The sequence below is a fragment of the Xiphias gladius genome, chromosome 24, assembly GCF_016859285.1.
Source record: "Xiphias gladius isolate SHS-SW01 ecotype Sanya breed wild chromosome 24, ASM1685928v1, whole genome shotgun sequence".
NCBI lineage: Eukaryota > Metazoa > Chordata > Actinopteri > Istiophoriformes > Xiphiidae > Xiphias > Xiphias gladius.
This window is the reverse complement of record NC_053423.1, coordinates 11,576,637-11,594,888: the sequence shown is the minus strand read 5'-3', so window position 1 is coordinate 11,594,888 and position 18,252 is coordinate 11,576,637. Positions and strand designations below refer to the sequence as shown.

The 18,252-nt window shown below is 41.3% G+C and overlaps 1 protein-coding gene across 2 annotated transcripts; it reads right to left on the bottom strand.

The window, feature by feature from the left end:
* Positions 1-15: 15 nt before the first annotated feature.
* On the bottom strand, positions 16-17,872 carry ndrg1a (N-myc downstream regulated 1a). Of its 2 annotated transcripts, none has more exons than XM_040121336.1 (16): positions 14,470-14,626; positions 10,124-10,198; positions 9,009-9,044; positions 6,287-6,392; positions 5,806-5,926; positions 5,426-5,488; positions 5,263-5,323; positions 4,470-4,556; positions 4,262-4,318; positions 4,015-4,118; positions 3,757-3,813; positions 3,585-3,636; positions 3,069-3,116; positions 2,593-2,628; positions 2,193-2,244; positions 16-1,530 (listed from the first exon to the last, which is right to left on the bottom strand). In XM_040121336.1, the coding sequence occupies exons 2-16, from the start codon at positions 10,178-10,180 to the stop codon at positions 1,271-1,273; spliced, it is 1,197 nt and encodes a 398-aa protein (XP_039977270.1). In that variant the 5' UTR covers positions 10,181-10,198; positions 14,470-14,626; the 3' UTR covers positions 16-1,270. The 2 variants fall into 2 exon arrangements, with proteins under 2 accessions (XP_039977270.1, XP_039977271.1); XM_040121337.1 differs by lacking the exon at positions 14,470-14,626 and adding an exon at positions 17,765-17,872 and having other exon boundaries at positions 1,271-1,530.
* Between the last annotated feature and the right edge of the window lie 380 nt (positions 17,873-18,252).

Genomic DNA, 18,252 nt, shown 5'->3' with positions numbered 1-18,252 from the left:
TGTCATTTTTTTTTTTAATAAATACAAACTGTTATGTCATTTTAATGCTTTTCTACAGCATTAGACGGTTGTGCATCGCATCTTTACAAAGCTGTGTATGTGTTCTACAGAGCAAAAATGTTGCTGTAGTGCAAGTAAAATACAGGAGTAGAGGGTGTCAGGTAAGTTCTATGGCTATCCTCATGTTAACATGTGGACCTATCACTTCACGCACCCAAAAATCCACAACCACATAGGAGTATCACATCTAAAAAGTGAACAATTCCATGGCACATCTTTGTTCCATTGTGTTGATTACATAGAAATCATCATAAAAAAAGTGAAAAAAATTTTTTTTTCTGAGGCCATGATCCATTAATAAAGCATACGTTGTAAAAGCTTTTGAATTTGCATTTCAGAGTGTTTTTTGATTAATAGGAAAGCTTACAGTCTCATTTGAACGTACTAAAAAGGATCATTTGATTCCTGAAAAAGGAATCAAATTGGCAAGATGAAACAATATTATTTGCTGTATATACATGATATACTTGAAGTCTGTCCTTTAATTTTACATTCACAGTTTGTTAAGCAAACTGCCATTTTTTTTTTTTATTCATCCAAGTGCCTTCCCATTCTCTCCCAACATCTACAAATCTGCTCCTACAGACAAATGACAACACTTCAGACATGGAAAATAAAAGAATAAATGATCAAACAATTACAGTGAGAACAGAAAACAGTCATTTACAGTCAGGTATATTTGAGAAAGCTGTGTCAATATGTTGGAATGGACAAAAACAAGATGAGGGAATGCAGAATTGGAAATTAAAACAATTTTTTGTATGTATAAGAGATTATGAGTGATACATGTACAAGCTGGTGAACTCGTAACCACAGCTTCCTCCAACATTCGCTGCTTCGGTGTTCCCACATGCTGCGTTGCCCCTAACTACACACTCACCTGACCAAGGAGCTCAGAAGCATTTACTGTTCAGATACATTCATAGAGATATGTTCCTCAGAATGACGAAACAGGCATACAGTTGATCCCTTGACCCCCTACTCAAAAGACATCATATTTTCAAATTGGGGCATCTCAGCTGCACTGAATACTCTGCAGGTGAGTGACCATTGTGCGTTTTTACAAAACCAGGTATGCTATCTTAGTGTCCCTCTCCACATCGATGTGTATGCGCGTAGGAATGTGTGTGTCTGTGTGTCAGGTAGAGGCAGCGCAGCACGAAGCGAAGGGACCTTGAGAGGTTTGGGTGTCCAGAGAGTGGAGGCTCACTTAGCAGGACACTTCGGTGGACTTGGGCACGGCTTGGTCCACGTTGCTGTTGGCCGTGCCGTCCACGGAGCCGTCTGTGTGGGAGTGGCCGCGCTGGTTGTCAGCCGTGTGGCTGCGGCTGCGGCTGCCCTCATTGGTGTGCGAGCGGGAGCGGCTTCCCTCGCTGGTGTGGGAGCGGGAGCGGTTGCCGTCGAAGGAGGTGACGCTGGAGCCGGAGGCGGTGCGGGAGCGGACCAGGCGGGTCATGCTGGCAGATGGCACTGAGGAGAGGAGGAGGAAGATGTGGTAAACTCACTGTTTTGACTAAAGCTTGTTCTAGTGCAATTTTGAGCAAATGGTGGAGAAGAACTGAATACATTAGTCGGGTTTATGTTGCTCTATACCTCTACTTGCTCTACTTACTATGTTTAAGAGGTAACTATTGTAGTTTTTATGCCACTACATTAATCTTACAGCTATAGTTGCTAGTTACTGTGCAGCTAAAAATTTTAAAAGCCTATAATGAGCATACGAAATACAATGCATTGTTATACGGTAAATCAAATCGCTCGACAGTATGTAAAAAAAAAAAAAAAAAAAAAAAAAAAATCAGCTCCATTTCGACCAAGTACATTACAAAAATTCTTCTATTTTTACTTAAGTGAAGAATCTGAATCCACTACTGTTCTAAACACACTCTGTAGTAAAGTAAACAGTTGACCTCAGACTGAGGTCAAGTTACACTCCAGTGAGAATGAGTCATTTTTTAGGTAGAGAGGCAAATTCGCACTTCATCTCACCACAAGGTGGCAGAAAATTCATCTTTTGCAGGATGAACTCAACAGGTACAGCATTTTTTTTTTTTTTCTCAGTTGTCTGTTAATAGTGGCACAGTTTTGCACTCTTAGCCTCAACATAAATACTGCCAGTCTTGAATACTTACTGTATCCCATGCCCTGAATGAAGTACTTGAAAGCTTCTGTCAGCTTTCCAGGCTGCAGAGAAGGAGAACACATGGTGGGAGATAATCAGTCCTCTTGTCACTAATTATCACACTTGTTTACATAACAGTGACAGACTCGGTCTATCATCTAACAGCTCACTGCTCAGCATCTGAGATATGACAGCTGCTATGAGTAGGTGCTGTGTAGGGTGGAGGATTACAAGCAGACAAATATGGTTCTCGTATGCTACTTGCTAATGCTCTTAGGTGCAACCTTCTAAAGCCATCCACCCCTCCACCTGACCCTCTGCGCTGATTATCCAGCACTGTCCAGCCTGCTCTACAACATGAATGGTTTCCTGCAAAGCTGTTTCCGTCACACAAACACAGACATACACACCTGGTCAACCTGGGGCATGCCACCGCAGTCAGCCATCTGGAGAGAGGAGGGAAAACAGAAAAAGAGGCCATAAGCATTTAGCATGTCGGTGCTTGTACATTCTCACAGCAGTGGATACACGCCATTACCTCCCCCATTACACTCGGCATGTCCCATTTGAACACGCTCAACACCTTGCCCCTGCTACCTCCAATCGGTGTTCCAACAAATGGTACCCATTTTAGTTTGAACAGCCATTTGGTTTCAGTTGTGGATCATAAAAGGCTCCCATAGGCCAACACAAGTAGGTCAGTTGCAGCAGATTGCATTCAGCTGTTCTACCTCTGGTTAATATGTCACCAGGTAAATGCTGAGCCACTGGATACTTATCAGCCAATGCCTTTCCATCAAGGCTATTATAATCTGAACGAGGACACGGGACAGAAGGTGGAGGGGGAGGGGAAACAGGACAGAGGGAGAGAAACAGGCTCCTTTACCTTGAGCAGGGTAGTCTTTGTTGGGTCCAGCTTGGTGTTACACTCAACCTGGGGGTACACATTAAACAAATACATTTAGTAAAATATCTTATGCACGTTATAAAAAAATGCCAAAGCAGAAATAATTTTTTTTTTTAAATTGAATTTAAAAAGGCATTATATGCACTGCCCGTGGCTAATAAAAAGTAACAAAGCAGTAACAATCCGGGGCATCTGTGGCACCTCTCAGAGTTAAAAGCAGTAACAGTGAAACAAGTCTCTTAACTTTAATAGATTAAAACTACTCTGTGCCACTTGATATTTGTTCCCTACTTTATTCTTGCCCAAGTCATGTTAAACTGCTGTCCCTAAGCGTGAAATCTCGCATGTGTCTTGGGCTTGAAGAGGCAACTGGAGTGAATGGAAAACACGTCCAGCACAAGTTAGCTGGGTTATAGTGGTGGGAAGTCTAATCATTAGCATTAGAGCCTTGTTTTTAACGGCTGTGCGAACGTCAGTGATTGTGCCTCTACTCACCACAGCCTCCACAGCAGGAGAGCTGTCGCCGACCACCAGCAGAGAAGGGCACCTGGATGAGGAAAACACATACAATCGCACATTAAATGCAGGTCAAATATTACAAATTATATTGCAATTTAAATAAAATATGCAGCAAGCAATGTTTTCTTGTTGCTTGATAGCAGCTTACTTCAGGGTTGTGACAGTGCTTCCAGGGACCGGCCTCTCAATTTCCAGATCCCTCCGACTGTAGAGACAGACATAAGTATATTATAGAAAATATTACACCTATTCCAATTTATGTTAATCCAAAGTGAAGATTCTACAACCTGTTGCAGCTTAAGTTGTGCTTTATTTAGTGTATTTCTTGGCCTTTAATTCCTAATTAGAAATTAATTCTATTACTACCCGCAAATGACAACAGGTAGACTGACTTTAATGTGTTTACCTTTCGTAGGACTTGACAAAGAGATGCAGGTTATACTGGTTCATGTCGTTAATGATGTGGTGGCGGAATGTTGCGATCAGGTCCTGGTTGTGGTTGATCTCCTCCTGTGGTGACCAAACATAAAATCTGTTTAACTGTCTGAGACCTAAAGACTTAGTAAAGCTAGTTAATAACATACTGGCCTGTACCAGTGGTGCGGGATTTAGGTGTAAATCATAAGAAACCCGAAAAGAGTTTGAATCCTTACCTTTCCAAAGAGGTGGGTGATGATCATGTCAGGCATGGCGTGGGTCCAGCCGCTGATCTGAAATTAGACGTCAAAGTTTCATTTAGTTTTAGTGCAGCATTTATCTTTTTGTTAGCACCGCAAGTCCAAAAGCCACAGTTACAAGGCTGTGATGTTGCAGACACTTATGTGTATATTTGAGCTATTAATGTGGGTTTGTGTGTGTTACCTTGTGTGCAGCCCAGTCCATCCATCCCTCAGCACACGGGTTGATGTTGATGAGCAACAGGCCCTCTACCATGTTCGGGTAGTCCAGCTAAAACACACAAAACATGAAATTAGTGGTTTATTTCTATAGCACACATCGCAGTTTTTAGTGAAATGTACATGCTAAAAACTGGGTGCTATCTCCTCTGGCTGTCGATGTTGTAGGTTATTTGAGAATCCTAATGTGTTAGACTCATTAAGTTATTTTTTTAGATTGGTCTTTTATGGTTTTAGACTTCTCTTGGGTTGTTTAAGGGTGTTTTTTGGATGAAATCTGTTGATGAATGGTTTTTCATCAGAATTTTTTTGTTCATGATTTTATGATTGCATTTCTGTTTAATAGTGATTTTGTGGCATATTTTGTGTTACCTGTCTGCAACTCTGCAGCCTATCTAGGCTTGGATAGATTTTAATCTTACAGATGCTTCCCTCGTTGAATAAATGTGAAATACAAAGACATAGACGGCAACAATTCACACTTATTTTAGTTAAAGAAAAGCTGCAGCAAGGAGTTTAAGGTTGTATCTCTGTCAGCCTTTTGTCAACAGAGTGAGACTTCCTACTGAGCACAGTGTTAGTGTTGAGCTGATCTGGAACATTCCTGAGGCTTTTATGGCTCAGCAGGATCAAGCAATAAGCAGTTATATTGCCAAAATCAGCAAAAAGAAGAAACACATTAGCTGCCTCTGCTAATCCTAGATTGATTAAAACTCATAATTATTAAGCCTGATTGAGAGGTTCAGGGGGGAACTCACAGCGAATCTGGTCAGAATGTAGGCCCCGGCTCCAATGCCCATTCCAATGACAGTCTTCAGCCTGGTGTACACGGAGATATATGGATACTGTTAGAACAACAGGTTAGAAAATATCTTAAATATGAGCGGGAGCAGCCAGTGTGAAAACTGCAGCTCAACGTACCCAAAGTGCTTCAACACCAGAGGGAGTGTCTCAGAGAGTTGGTCCATAGAAGGGTACTCATATCTGGAAAAACCAAAAAAATATATTGTTACAAACCTTGAGTTAACAATTTAATAATAACCATTGTCTAATCAATGCACTATATTGCCCCTTATTCTTGATATCAGCCTGTAACATCCATTAACATGAGGCAGAGTCCCACCATCAAAACAGAGATTAGGATGAACGAGATAAACACCTGTCTCTACGACACACTTGTCAAATTAGGTCGTCTTAAGTACATCCGCATTGATCTACCTGTCGAGTCAAAGGTCACAGACTGCTTGACATACATGAAATGCAAGTGTGTTTGTGATTGTGTGTTTGTTTCTCTGGCTCACCCAGTGGAAAAGGTGTTAGCTCCCTCATGCTGCCCGAGGGCATCAACGTGACACACGGCAAAGTGCTGCATGATCTCTGACATGTCCTCATGGTTAAAGAGCGTGTTCCAGCAGGTTTTGTCTGGAAAACAGTCCAAAAAAAAAAAAAAAGAAGCAGGGGGGAGTAGGATAAGTTGAACTTGGCTGAGAAGTAGAAATGACCTCAAGTAACCTGAGAATAATTGTAAGACTTGCAGAATTTGCTTTTGTATAACATGCATATGTTGTTCCTCATCATCTTGCAACATCTGACACTGTCACAAAAATCTGTCAGTAACCTTGGAAGAGTTTAGATACTGTAATGCAATAGAGTTAACAATATAACGTTAGCTCAATGATCCTAATCTGTTCCCACGTGGTACAATAATTCAAAACACCCCAGGCTTTAGGCACAACAACAGATGTTTCACCTAGATAGAGCTGAATAAGGAGCCAGGCTTACGGTTCAGTCCGATGTCATGGAAGGTGAGGATGACTGGTCTGTCCCCTTTGGGAACCCCCTGCATCGTACAGTGGATTCTTCCATGAGGAGTCTCCACATCGTGCTCCTACAGACGCAAAACACAACGACCAAGCTTAGCATAAAATGTGTGGAGAGAAAATACTTACAATGCTGTGTAAATATATGAAGGAATTCAGCTCTGAGTTCCAAAAGATAGGAAAAATGTTGAAACAACACTGTATCCAGCAAGAGTGCTATGTTAAATCTGAATAAATTTACCATCGCTTCCATCTCAATTAAAAAGAATCCTTTAAACACTAATTGTATAAAATGTCCAAATTATAAGTCTGTGAAGATTCTCAATCATCCAGGTCATGGTATTTTGCAAGTGCTATGCGAAGGCAACTGGACTTGCTTGAAGTTCTTGACCAAATTATAAGTATGCACCTATGCAACGACTCCAACTGCAGGCAGCATAATCCAACAAATCTACTGGGAACTACTCAGTGCAAACATTTCAATGCAGCCCGTAGTCTACTCACACTAACTTCAATCTCAGCGACAATCATTTCTACGTCAGAATCCTCCAGAACCATGTTTGCAGGAGAGGAGTTCAACACTGCTCGCTACTGGGAAAAAAAAAGTGTAGTCGCAGTGGTTCTCTGAGCTATAGATCCAACAGTTGGTGAGCCTCTGAAGTCGCTTAGCTCTGCACTGAGAGCTGTGCTTTATACCCCGGCTGCTTACCAGTTGGCCTAAGCTCCTGGCCTCCCATGGTGCCTTGCAGGCTGGTCAAAACAAGCTAATTCTAGATGAAGAGATCCCTAAATTGGATCAGCCAATGTCAGACAGAGGGCCATCGGCTACTGAGTTGACATGATGAGTAAGTATGAGTGTGTGACCAGTGGGAAAACATGGTGAAGGAAGAAGTGCGGGAAGTCAGCGGCCGTTGTTGGGCGATATTTAGGGCAAACACTTTCAAAATAATGGCTGAGTAACATCCAACTTAAATGATTAAAATACAACTTTTTTACAGTACTGAACATGACAGTACAGTCTCTCAAAGCTAGAAAGGGCTAAAAAAAAGACTTTTAAAGACAGTCATAAACATTTCCTGAAAATACACCATAAGCAGTCAATGACTGACTGAATATTTGGTATGATGTAATAGGCCTATATAACCTGAAACAATACAGACAGAATACAATGTGTATCAGCATAAAAGCTTAACCTCTAAATGTAGTGAATTCTAGAAAGTTTTGTTTACAGTTACAAATATTGCCCCAAATCCCGTTATATTTTAAGGTTGAATCGGCTTATCACCCAAATAATGTACCGGAAGAAATTGTATATTGCAAAATTGAGATATGTACTCTTGGAAGAGTGCAGTGTCTATTCCGAGAGAGACTGCTTTTGAGAGAACATACTGCTGAATATGTCAGAACAGCCATATACAGCCATAATTTTGATATTTTTACCAAAATATAGTTTTTAAACCAAATTGTTTCTGTGAGAACTGAATCATAAAACAAACACAAAGCTGCCTCATGGTGACCTGACCTGTTCTGTGTGTCTAGTAGAGTGTACAAGATGACCTATTGGGTGGTTTTCAAACCAGTTTTGACTGCATGGGATCCGCTCTAGGGGAACATCTACGGAAGCGTATAACCTGTTTACCGGAGGTAATGTCCCTGTAAACACGCTCCACCCACCCTCCGCCTCTGCAGAACACGTTCAAGCACGTAGCCTACACAGGCACGATAATCCCGCAAAGGTAATACGTGTGTTTGTGCATATATAGGCACCTCCGAAACTCAACTTGAGAAAGTGTTTGTGCATATCCATTTGAAATCAATGTCAGGAGTAAATCCCCAATATCGTCACCCTCAACTAATCCTATGTCATTATTTGCTGCATGTTCAGCCGCTGCAGAGATATCAAACACTTTCCCTGGTTACTTCAGGTTGTCTGTGTGGTACCAAAGTAAGTCCAAAGAGCTCCAAGGCTATTCAGCTCTCTGTTGGGGCTGAAAAATCTTTGGAAAAGATCTTTGGCCACTGAATGCCTGAGCAGAAGACCCATAACCTCACAGATGCTGAAATCACAGACTGGTGGATTACATTTGAGGCGATTGCCAGTACATTTTTGAGGATGGGAGAATATGTACTTCATACTGAGCCTGCTTCTTTAAGCTCAACGACTTCTTTCACTTGGAAACCAGGTGGTCTCAGTTGTGCCACCAAATCTTTTCCGACGTTTGGTGGCAGACTCAGCAGCATCCGCTTACTAGCCAAAATGCGTGTCTGCGTGTGCGTGAATGTGCTAAGAGAGGAAACTGAAACGGCTGATGCATTGTAGCTGTGTTATTTTAAAAGTCCGGTCCAAAGTGTGTTTCATCACTTTAAGTAGCTGACTGAATTAGCAGGGCCCCAATTAGATTTTAGTCCTAATAAAATCACAGCGGATGAAAGGCCGTCACCAAGATTGATGAGCCACTGCAACCACCGTCTGTTGGTAGCTGAGTATTTCTTTTTATCAGCCACTAGATGGTACTAGACAAGTTAAAATAATAAGATATAGAATAAAACCGTCTGTATACAATCGTTCAGTGCTACCATCTGTCAACACAAGCTTCATAAAAAAAAAAAAAAAAAAAAAAATGGGTTTACAGCAGGTGGGAATAATAAATATAGGGTCTAATCTCTTGTGTGTGCAAACATACCTTGATAACAAGCTGCTGCACAGCCTCCCTCAGGCCCTGCAAGGAAAGAACAGAGTCACGAAAATATAAAACCTATGCAATTACAGTGTACCATGCTATAATCTAATATCCTGCGGGCGTCATCCTGTCACTGAATGTATCTTCACATCCATATGACCACTGCCACAGGGGGCACGAGGTATAATTTCAACTGTGACAAAAGCCAGCAGACTTTAATTGACAAACTTAGGGTGCACAGAAACTGTCCAGCAAAGTCCACTCAATGAAGAGAATCTTAATCTGGTACAAAAAATTTTTTTTTTGGAAAAACATATGTAATTTGAACTGACTATTTATCCATGTGGGACCAGACAGTATTTGTTGGGCCATGATTCTGGCATTCATATGTTTACTCTTAACCCTTTCTTTGTCACGTCTTCTTAGATTATGTTTTCAATCCTGTTTGTTTATTAGTTAATTAGTGTGTTATTTGTAGCTGTAGATCCAGGTGCAGATTTAGTAAATTCTTATCGTAAGATACTGTACTTTTGTACATTTTTGCTATTTTTTTAACATTCATCTTTGCTTAATTGAATAAGAAAAAAAAAAACTGGTACACATTTTTTCCATAATTGTGTATCACTGTGTGTGTATACATGTATATGAAGATTAAACACTTCTATTATGGAAGAAACCAATTTAGAGGATTGTGCAGCCTTAGTGAAGGTATGTGATGTCTCACTACTTTCAAGTTTCAAAGAGGCTGATATACTGTAGGTTTGTTTTGTATTATAATGACCTTAGAAAAATCTTTTTTTTTTTTACTATAAAAACCAGTTTTATACTTTAAAAATAACAGATTTTTATTTCTTTTATCTTACTTTTTTGACTGAACAATTTCATAAAGTCAAAAAGTTTGTTTAGGGATATATAGTAAGTAATTTATAATCATTTTAGTGCACTTCTTGGTTCACAGCATCTGTTTTCATTTAAAATACACAGTAATTCTGAGTAAATCACAAGTCTACAAATATACCATACAAGCAACTGAATAATATACTACTTGACCAGGCCAAAACATATTTCGGATAACTATTTATAACATTATTTGATTTGGCTCTGTTCAACAAACATACCGGCAGTTCCTTGTCAACCAGCAGGGGTTTGGACTCAACAACCTGGATGTCATCCATTTCGGAGAGCTGCAGAGTCTGGGGGTCAGAGAAGATAATTAGTGAGTGACTGCTTCAAAACTGAGGTTTCCAGCCTTTCACATGGAAGACGCTTCAGGTTTTGAGAAAGAAAAGATATGTTTAGATAATGTATCTATTTAAAAGGGTGTGAAAAAGGTTGGTGGGCTACAGGTGGCTGACCTGCTGACAATAAAATGACAAATAACTTGAATTTTGGGGTGGGTGTGTTCATTAGCTTTGTGTTTCTTCACAAAGCTAATAAAGGAGGCTACTATTGACCTGAATTCACTTACGTGAATGCAGATGTACAGACACAGGAACATGCAGAAACTGGCACTGTGTTCTGCAGTAACATGTGGCCCATGAAGGACCACACCCATAAACCACCCAAAAGGACACACAGAAAGAAAATCTCACACACAACCTGACAGAAAAAGTATACAGGCAGGAAGACTGACTGTTGACAGAAAAAAGGATGGTGGAGTGGAAAAGAGGAAATGTGATTTCTGACTAATTCTGACTCGACTGAAACATGCCCAAAGATACTAAGTTCTATCGAAAATCTCCTGAAAACCGAAGCAGTCCCCTTCCCAGACAACAGTTTCAAGACTAGGAAAAAATTTCAAAAAAAGAACACTAAGGTCCTCTTCAAGGAGAAAGATTCAGGAGAAAGAGCAAAGAAGAGAGGGACAGAAAGAGAGAAAGAGAAAGGCAGGGAGAGAGAGAGAGAAAGGAAGGGGGGGGAATGTAAAGAGAAGCCAGGCTGTGTGGATCATGAAGCTGTGTTGGAAGAGAGCAGGCAGGCTGTGGCTCTGCATGCAAATCAAATTAGCCAGCTAAGAGAGCTCTTTGTCTACTGGCCCTGGTGGCTCCTGAGAGGCAAGGGCCTGCCTGACCCACACACATACAGGAAGCCACGGGGACCCTGGTTCCCATCAATACAATCCTAGCCTCTTTTCAGCTCTCCACTGGCTTTCTAGCTCTGTTCATTCTGTCCCTTTTCCCTGTTTGCTTTGGTTTCTGCTTGGTTGCAGTCGCTATGTTTGCTCTTTCCAGGCTTCTTCCATCTGTTTTGTGCTCTCTGTCTCTCTGTTTGTCTTTGTATACAGCCGCAGCAGAAAATTCATCAAAATAAACCTACAGGGCTGCAGCGTGGCCCTGAGGGCGAGACAGTCTTATAGAGGAAGTGATTCGTTACATTTCAAATGTAGAGATGACAGTTGTCTGGCAGAATTCACCCTGGACACACAGACACGCAGACTCGCAGACACACATGCTCCTCTGTCTTGGAGAACAGAGACCGGAGCCAGCCGGACCTCACAATACCACAGAGGAAGAGGAGTATCAAACAACAAGTTCATTTTTCTGCTGAGGCCTTCAGAAACATGGCCGCAATTGCACTGCAGGAGCTTTGTTGAAGAAGACAAGAGATCAGCCCCCGTTGAGATTCCACAGTCATGTGAGAGAAGGCATGTTTGTGATCACGATGATGTTGAAAAATGAAGCAGCTCGGGCCGTTTCAGTTTAGAGAATGTGAAAAACAAGTTCAAGTCAACATGGGGGGAATCCTCTAAGCCTATTTTCAAGTTTATTTATAAACACAGCTACGTAGAACCCGGCCAGTGAGCTCATGAATAAAAAAAATCAGGGTGCAGACTACAGACCTCTGTACTTGGCCACCATCGCCACCTGTTTGCAGGCTGGCAGCAGAGAGAGTCTGGCTGGACAGCAGGCTGACACAAGTAGGTCACCTGCTGTTCACGCCAGTGGTGTAAACTCTGACCGTTTGCCTTGCTGAGCTAATGTTTCACCTGGCACAGGTGGAGCACAGGAGGAGCACAGGGAGGGTGGTTTAACCCCACAGCATCCTAACCCCAAGCAGCGAGACACGAGAGCCGCTACCTTGTCACTTCTTATACGATGACCGGTCAGGTTATTTCATAGGTGCAGCGTTCTGAGCTTTCTACGGCGATTAATCTGATGGAAAAATGAATAAATATAGTTGAATATTATGATGAAATCCACAAAGCATGAAAAAAATAAAAGTAAAGTGTTTCAGTTTTACGTTAAGCTGCCAAATGCCTGAAACAATATATTAAAAGAGAAGCAATGTTTCTGCAGTGCATCTTTTTCTCACAGGGATTTTATGTTGCTGCTGCTGCAGGGGGGTTTCTTTAAACTGGCTTCACTCCAAACTGGCCTGGTGTCATTGGCAACAATCACACATTGTCACTAACCAAGTCAAACCAGTTCCTAGATGCATATTCTCCATTGAAACTTATGTTCTGTTTGGTTTTGTTTTGTTTTTTGTGGCTTTAAGGGGGAAAAAAACAAACTATTCACTAAAACAGATTTGGCCTGGCAGAAGTGAGACTGTATTATGCAATCATGAACAGGAAACAGTGGGAGGATATAGGCTCGGGATGATCCAAAACATGTAGCCCAAAATCAGCTGCAAAACAAAGAACAGAAACGCTGTAGTTCTCAGTGAAACGCTGTCCGGTACGCTTTCCCTCTTTTGGAAACAACAGTTGGAAATGGTTGGGTGAAAGTCCCGTGACAACATACACTGTAATAAAGCCTCTCCATGACTACATTATTCTGCTCTTATCATCCATTTGACAATCCAGTACTTTTTCAAATTTGGACAGTTAACGTAATTCTCACAATTAGGTTTTATGTGTTGATTCCTGAAAAGCAGACTTTTTTGATAATCCAATGTTTTCACTTGATAGTGAGATAATGTGGTTTAAGCTTTAGAGGAGAACAACAACAACACTCATGCAGGCCTACATAACACATTAGTGCTTGTTTTCCACGGTAAATCCACAGATATGACACACTACTTTCAGCCAGAACACCCAGGTTACAAAACAGCATGAGCCCAAAGTCTCTCTCTGTTCACTACAAGAGAAAAAAAAAAAAGACACATATGCACTGATTAGATTTGGACAGCGAGCCTCAATTTTAGGGAGCCAGAATCAAGGCCAGGCCATCCTTCCTCCACTGCCACCATATAGTTTTAAAGCCACGAGCCAAAAGCATCCATCTGCAGAAACAATGATTGCTTCCCTAATCTTTGAGAACTCGCTTAATCTGTCAAATCCCTGATTCTGAAATATCAGCAGCAGCAGCAGCAGCAGCAGCAGCTGCAGCAGCTGCAGGCCTACTGGACTAAGCTGTCACAGACCTACATTTTCAGATTGTAAAAGATATCAAAAAGTGGGTGTGTCCATTGATGCAGCAAGTTGGTGAGTGGGGGGTGGTTGAGGGTGGTTTGAGGGGATCACCAGAAGTTCCGTGAGCAGAAAAACAATTTAAACACCATCGCTGGTCTAAGCAGCCGCCGCAGCTGTGTGTTGTGAGACACATCTTCCAGTATCAGCACCAAACTTCCTGTGTGCTTCTGATATCAGGTTCATAATCTTTTAGACGGGGTTGAATTTTGAACTATGGGTTGGATTTTTGCTACATGTAGGAATTAGCTGGAAAACTAAACCCAGCTTACGAAGCAGGTCAGGACGCGGTCTTGTTATGATAGCCATCGATGAAGGTTATGCTTTATATTTTTGGCGGACTGCCATTAATGCCTAAGTTAATAGATAACAATTCTGATATTTTGACTCGGCCGGTTGCAAAGCCCTCCCTTTCTCTCCACCTCCGACCATGGGCATGTTTCCACTATGTTAAGGTTCAAAAGCAAAGATGATTTGTTATGAAACTGCTGCCCTCATAAGTGGGCCTGTGTTGCAAGCGTTTGACATGAGAGCCTCCTGCTCCGTGCGTGCTACAAGAGTCACGTGTGAAAAGCATGTCGATCTGTGATCAAGTTCCTCAACCTGTTTACGTGCTACGCATACTAGGGAGTCCCCTCCCTTAATATACAAATGCATTACGGAAATTTTCACAAAATGCGCAAAAAGCCTGCATCTGTTTATGTAGTAAAATGTCCTGAGTGTGTTTAATATGTGCCCAAAAAATAAATAAAGCAATTCTGAAGTTTATGCGAATGTTTATATGCAACGTTTTGCTCTGTGCGTTGGCCTTTCTGTGATCTGTTGTCAAAGATTGATTAATAAAACCGGCCCATTTCTCCGAGATCACAACTTTCTTCCCCTAGTAACTGCAGCAGAATCCCTTTGTCTCCCCAAAACTGTATCTCAGCGGAGGAGTAACCTGCTCAGGCATGCTGCGAGAAAACAACTGAGAAGTTCAGGCGCCCATTTCCTTATGAAAATAACGAAAACAGTAAAAAAAAAAACCCTGAATGATTTGGAGCAGAAACCTACCTGTGGATTTCACGTCTGATTGTCCTGAGATGAGCACTCCCCACGAAATGTCCGCAAAAAAAAAACTTCTTTTCTCTCTTCCCAAACAGCGCAAATTCTGGCGGTGTCAGCGGCGTTGCTTTGTTTATAACGTGAAGCACAAGACGGATGTATGAGGGAATTTTATAAAGCCTTGTGGGTGTGCGGCCCGTCCCACTTTCCCCGCTGCTCTCTCTATTGGGCAACAGCAGCGGAGGGAATGATAATGCAGCTTGACTCATTCCAGCGGTTGCATGATGAGGAAGCTGGTGAGTTCGACTCCCCATGACATTACACCAGTACTCACATAGCATTACCAAACCGCGTGTGATAATGCAATTGTGGATTTATTATAACGTCCAATTTTTTTTTTTTTTTTTTAAATTTGAACTCAATTTTGCTTTTCTATTTTTTAGTAATATTTCTTACGGAGTTTAGCACTTTTTTCAAGTAGATCCTGACAAAACAGTTTAGCTGGATGTGAGATGTATTAAATTTCATGACTCAGTAACACCCCTTTGTGTGCATTGTCACTGTGCCATCACTACACCTTCTCATGTGATAGATTTGATGGTTTACTTTGAGGCTTAGGTGGTAATTACTTTGAAGTCAACAGAGCTCCTTCTCTCCACTACGTGTGACAGGGTGTGGACAGGAATCTTGGCAAGCTTGTCTACTGCAAACTATGATTCTTTTCACTCTAACAGAGGAGTAGAATCCCTAAAGATACTTTTACACTCGTGCAATCCCAAAAGCTGACGTTTATTAAAGATGTGTTTGAGCCATTGTCCGTTGTGGCTGTATGAGGCTGAGGGGCTAGGAAGGCCGCCAGGCCTGCAACCTTGATTTGAGGCCAAGAGGAGATAAGTCTGTACAAAGGGAAGCCCTTCCCTCGCCTTGGATCATACCGGCTTTCCTTGATAGCACACTGCTATTGTCTAATCAAAGTTAGCTTGTCCTACAGAGGCAACAATCAATACCAGGAGAGCTCCTCTGTGAGCTGCTGTACAGATGTTACTTTGAGGGGAAAGCATGAAAGACATGTTATCTGGCTGCAATCCCCCCTACAAGTGACTTCAAACAGATATCCAGTCTGTCGTCGGTCCTCTCTGTGATTTGACACCTTTTTAACAGCAGGCAGCCCACGTAATCTGAGTGCCGAGGTTTGTTTACATGCATGCCTCAGCATCTTATATGCATGTTTTTTGTGATACCAAATCCGTTCGCTTTCACCTACTAAGCATGTGCTACAGTGCAGGAATCTTCATGGAAATTTCCACACCTGCAAGTGTCTGAGTGCTACGCTGCGAATCTGCCAATAAGTGCTAGTATTGGCAATGAGTGTGTGAAAGGTCCTTGTCAAGATACAATAGCTTCACTGTGGGCTTGTAATGTGAGGCCCTCAATAGGAGCACATCGAACAATAGCCGCATTGGAAGGGAAAAATATGACCATTATGCTAATTTCAGGTCACTCACTTAGTACACTGCTAACTGGATACAGGGATGGGGGGGTGCGTCGTACTGATGGACAGAAATCAAACAAAAATATTCTTACATGTCTGACCATCACTTAAAAACACTACATAGTGAGCACCCGTGTGTGTGTGTGTGTGTGTGTGTGTGTGTGTGTGTGTGTGTGTGTGTGTGTGTGTGATTTCATGCGTCTGATTCTACAGCTCCTGTCCAATTATCATTGTGAAACATAGATAGCATTAGCGACCCTGGCAACTGTGAGAGATTTGGTGCAGCATATGTGGGTCACAGAGTGTCTCAATACTTGATAAAGCCAGTGGACTTTCACCTGACTGATTACAGTGTTTTTGGGAGCAGCTGGCAGCCTCTACAAGGCATTTAAAACAAGGCTGAAGTTCTTCTGAAGGCATTTTTTAAATGAATGGATGCTATAAAAATAAAGTTATTACTATCATTATTATTAATATTATGATGAAGGATTTCTGGGAGCTTGGTGTTAAGTAAAGAGAATTAAGTCAATAAATGAGGTGGTGTAAGGACACATCATGTAAGATCTGTTAAAAACAGAAATGTACTATATGGCCTTTGATACTAAATTCTTCAAGGAACATCAGAGCAAATTACATCCTGATTTTTGTTTGTTCATTCATCTTGTTCCACTTTCTTCTTCTCCTTCCGGCTCTTCCACTAAAACAGAAGGCCTATTACTATACATCTAGTAACAGCTCGAGCTGAAACTGTTTCCTGCCCCCTATATCTTCTATCTGCTGTATGCCAGTCAAGGGTCTCCCAGTTCAAGTGTGTTTGATCTCCAAGTTCATGACCCCAGTGCACTGCTGTTCACTGCAAACAGAGCAGATAATAAAAGACAGAATATGTCGTGCTGAAGGTCAAAGCTCATCCACTTCACTGACTGCTGCTGAATCACATACAGCACAAGTATCTACGTTGAATATAATATGATCATGGACTGTTTCCTGACATCTTGTTAGTTCCTCATCGTAGGTTTTACTCACTGCACACACCCATCCCAGAGTATTTGTGTGGCATTCCTGTAAGCCAGTCGTGACAACCTCAGTGATGCAATAGGCTCCAAATAATGGGTGACTCAGACACATGTGACATGAATAGTTTCTGTAGGTCACGTAGTAAAGAGTCCTTAATTGATGTAAATTTGTGACCACTGTAGAAAGGTATGTCTACATTGTGTTTTTAGTGAAAAGCAGGTTTTGACACCGAGTGTCTGTTGACCTCAACGGTAAATCTTTACAAACTTTTTTTTTTTTTTTTTTGTGAAATTAACAAAATGGTTGATAAATTACCCTCCAAAGTTGCACATGGTGTCCGGATGGATCATTACATGCAGCTTGTGGCTCAGTTTGCTTTCTTGTTAGTCAGGAGGACTATTAAAGGAACAGTGCAAAATTTTGGGAAATATATTTATTCGACCTCTTTTCGAGAGTGAGATGCAAAGATTGATCCACACTCGTGTCTACTTTGGATAGTAAAAAAATATTCACTTTAGCATATTGTAGCAACGTATTTAAGAAATATGAAGCTACAGCCAGCAGTCAATTAGCTTAACTTAGAATAACAACTGGAAACTGGGGAAACTGCTTCCCATCAACTTAGAGTTAGAGTCAAGTTATTTAGCAGTTTTCTATCCCAGGAAGAGATTTTTATTAGCAAGCACCCAGGTGTTTTATGAATGTATATAGCATGCTAATATTATTGCTGCTTACTAGAGGTCAACAGACAAACAAACCTCATAGCTTTTTTATATAGCAGTAAAGTGACTTTACCAGCTTAGTTCTGATGCGACGCTTTCCTCAGTCTGAGATGTATTCAGTTTTGATTATCTCAATGAGGTGCAGTTACTGCCATGATAAGACTTTACTCTTTTCTCTTCATGTTGATAAGGTTGTTACTGAATGACTAACCAGACTGGGTAAATGTTACTGATGTATAACCGTTGTCATTAAACAGTAAAGCCTTCATAACATTGTTTGTTTGGTCTATGACCTCTTGGGGACAAAGGTTAAACTAACTGGAAACCAAAATACAAAATGTGAACACACTCCTGAGTGTCTACTGTTGACTGAATCTTAGTGCAGATGGCACAACTGCTCAAAAAACTAAGTGTATAATGACAAAGAAATGAAATATTTTCCTTCTTAATTGTTATCTGTTATTCATCAGACTTTGTTCAGGTTAAAACAGTGGAGTCACATAACCGCTATAGGCCATAGCCACACTGACAGTCAGCTAACTCTGAATACAAAGTTGGTGG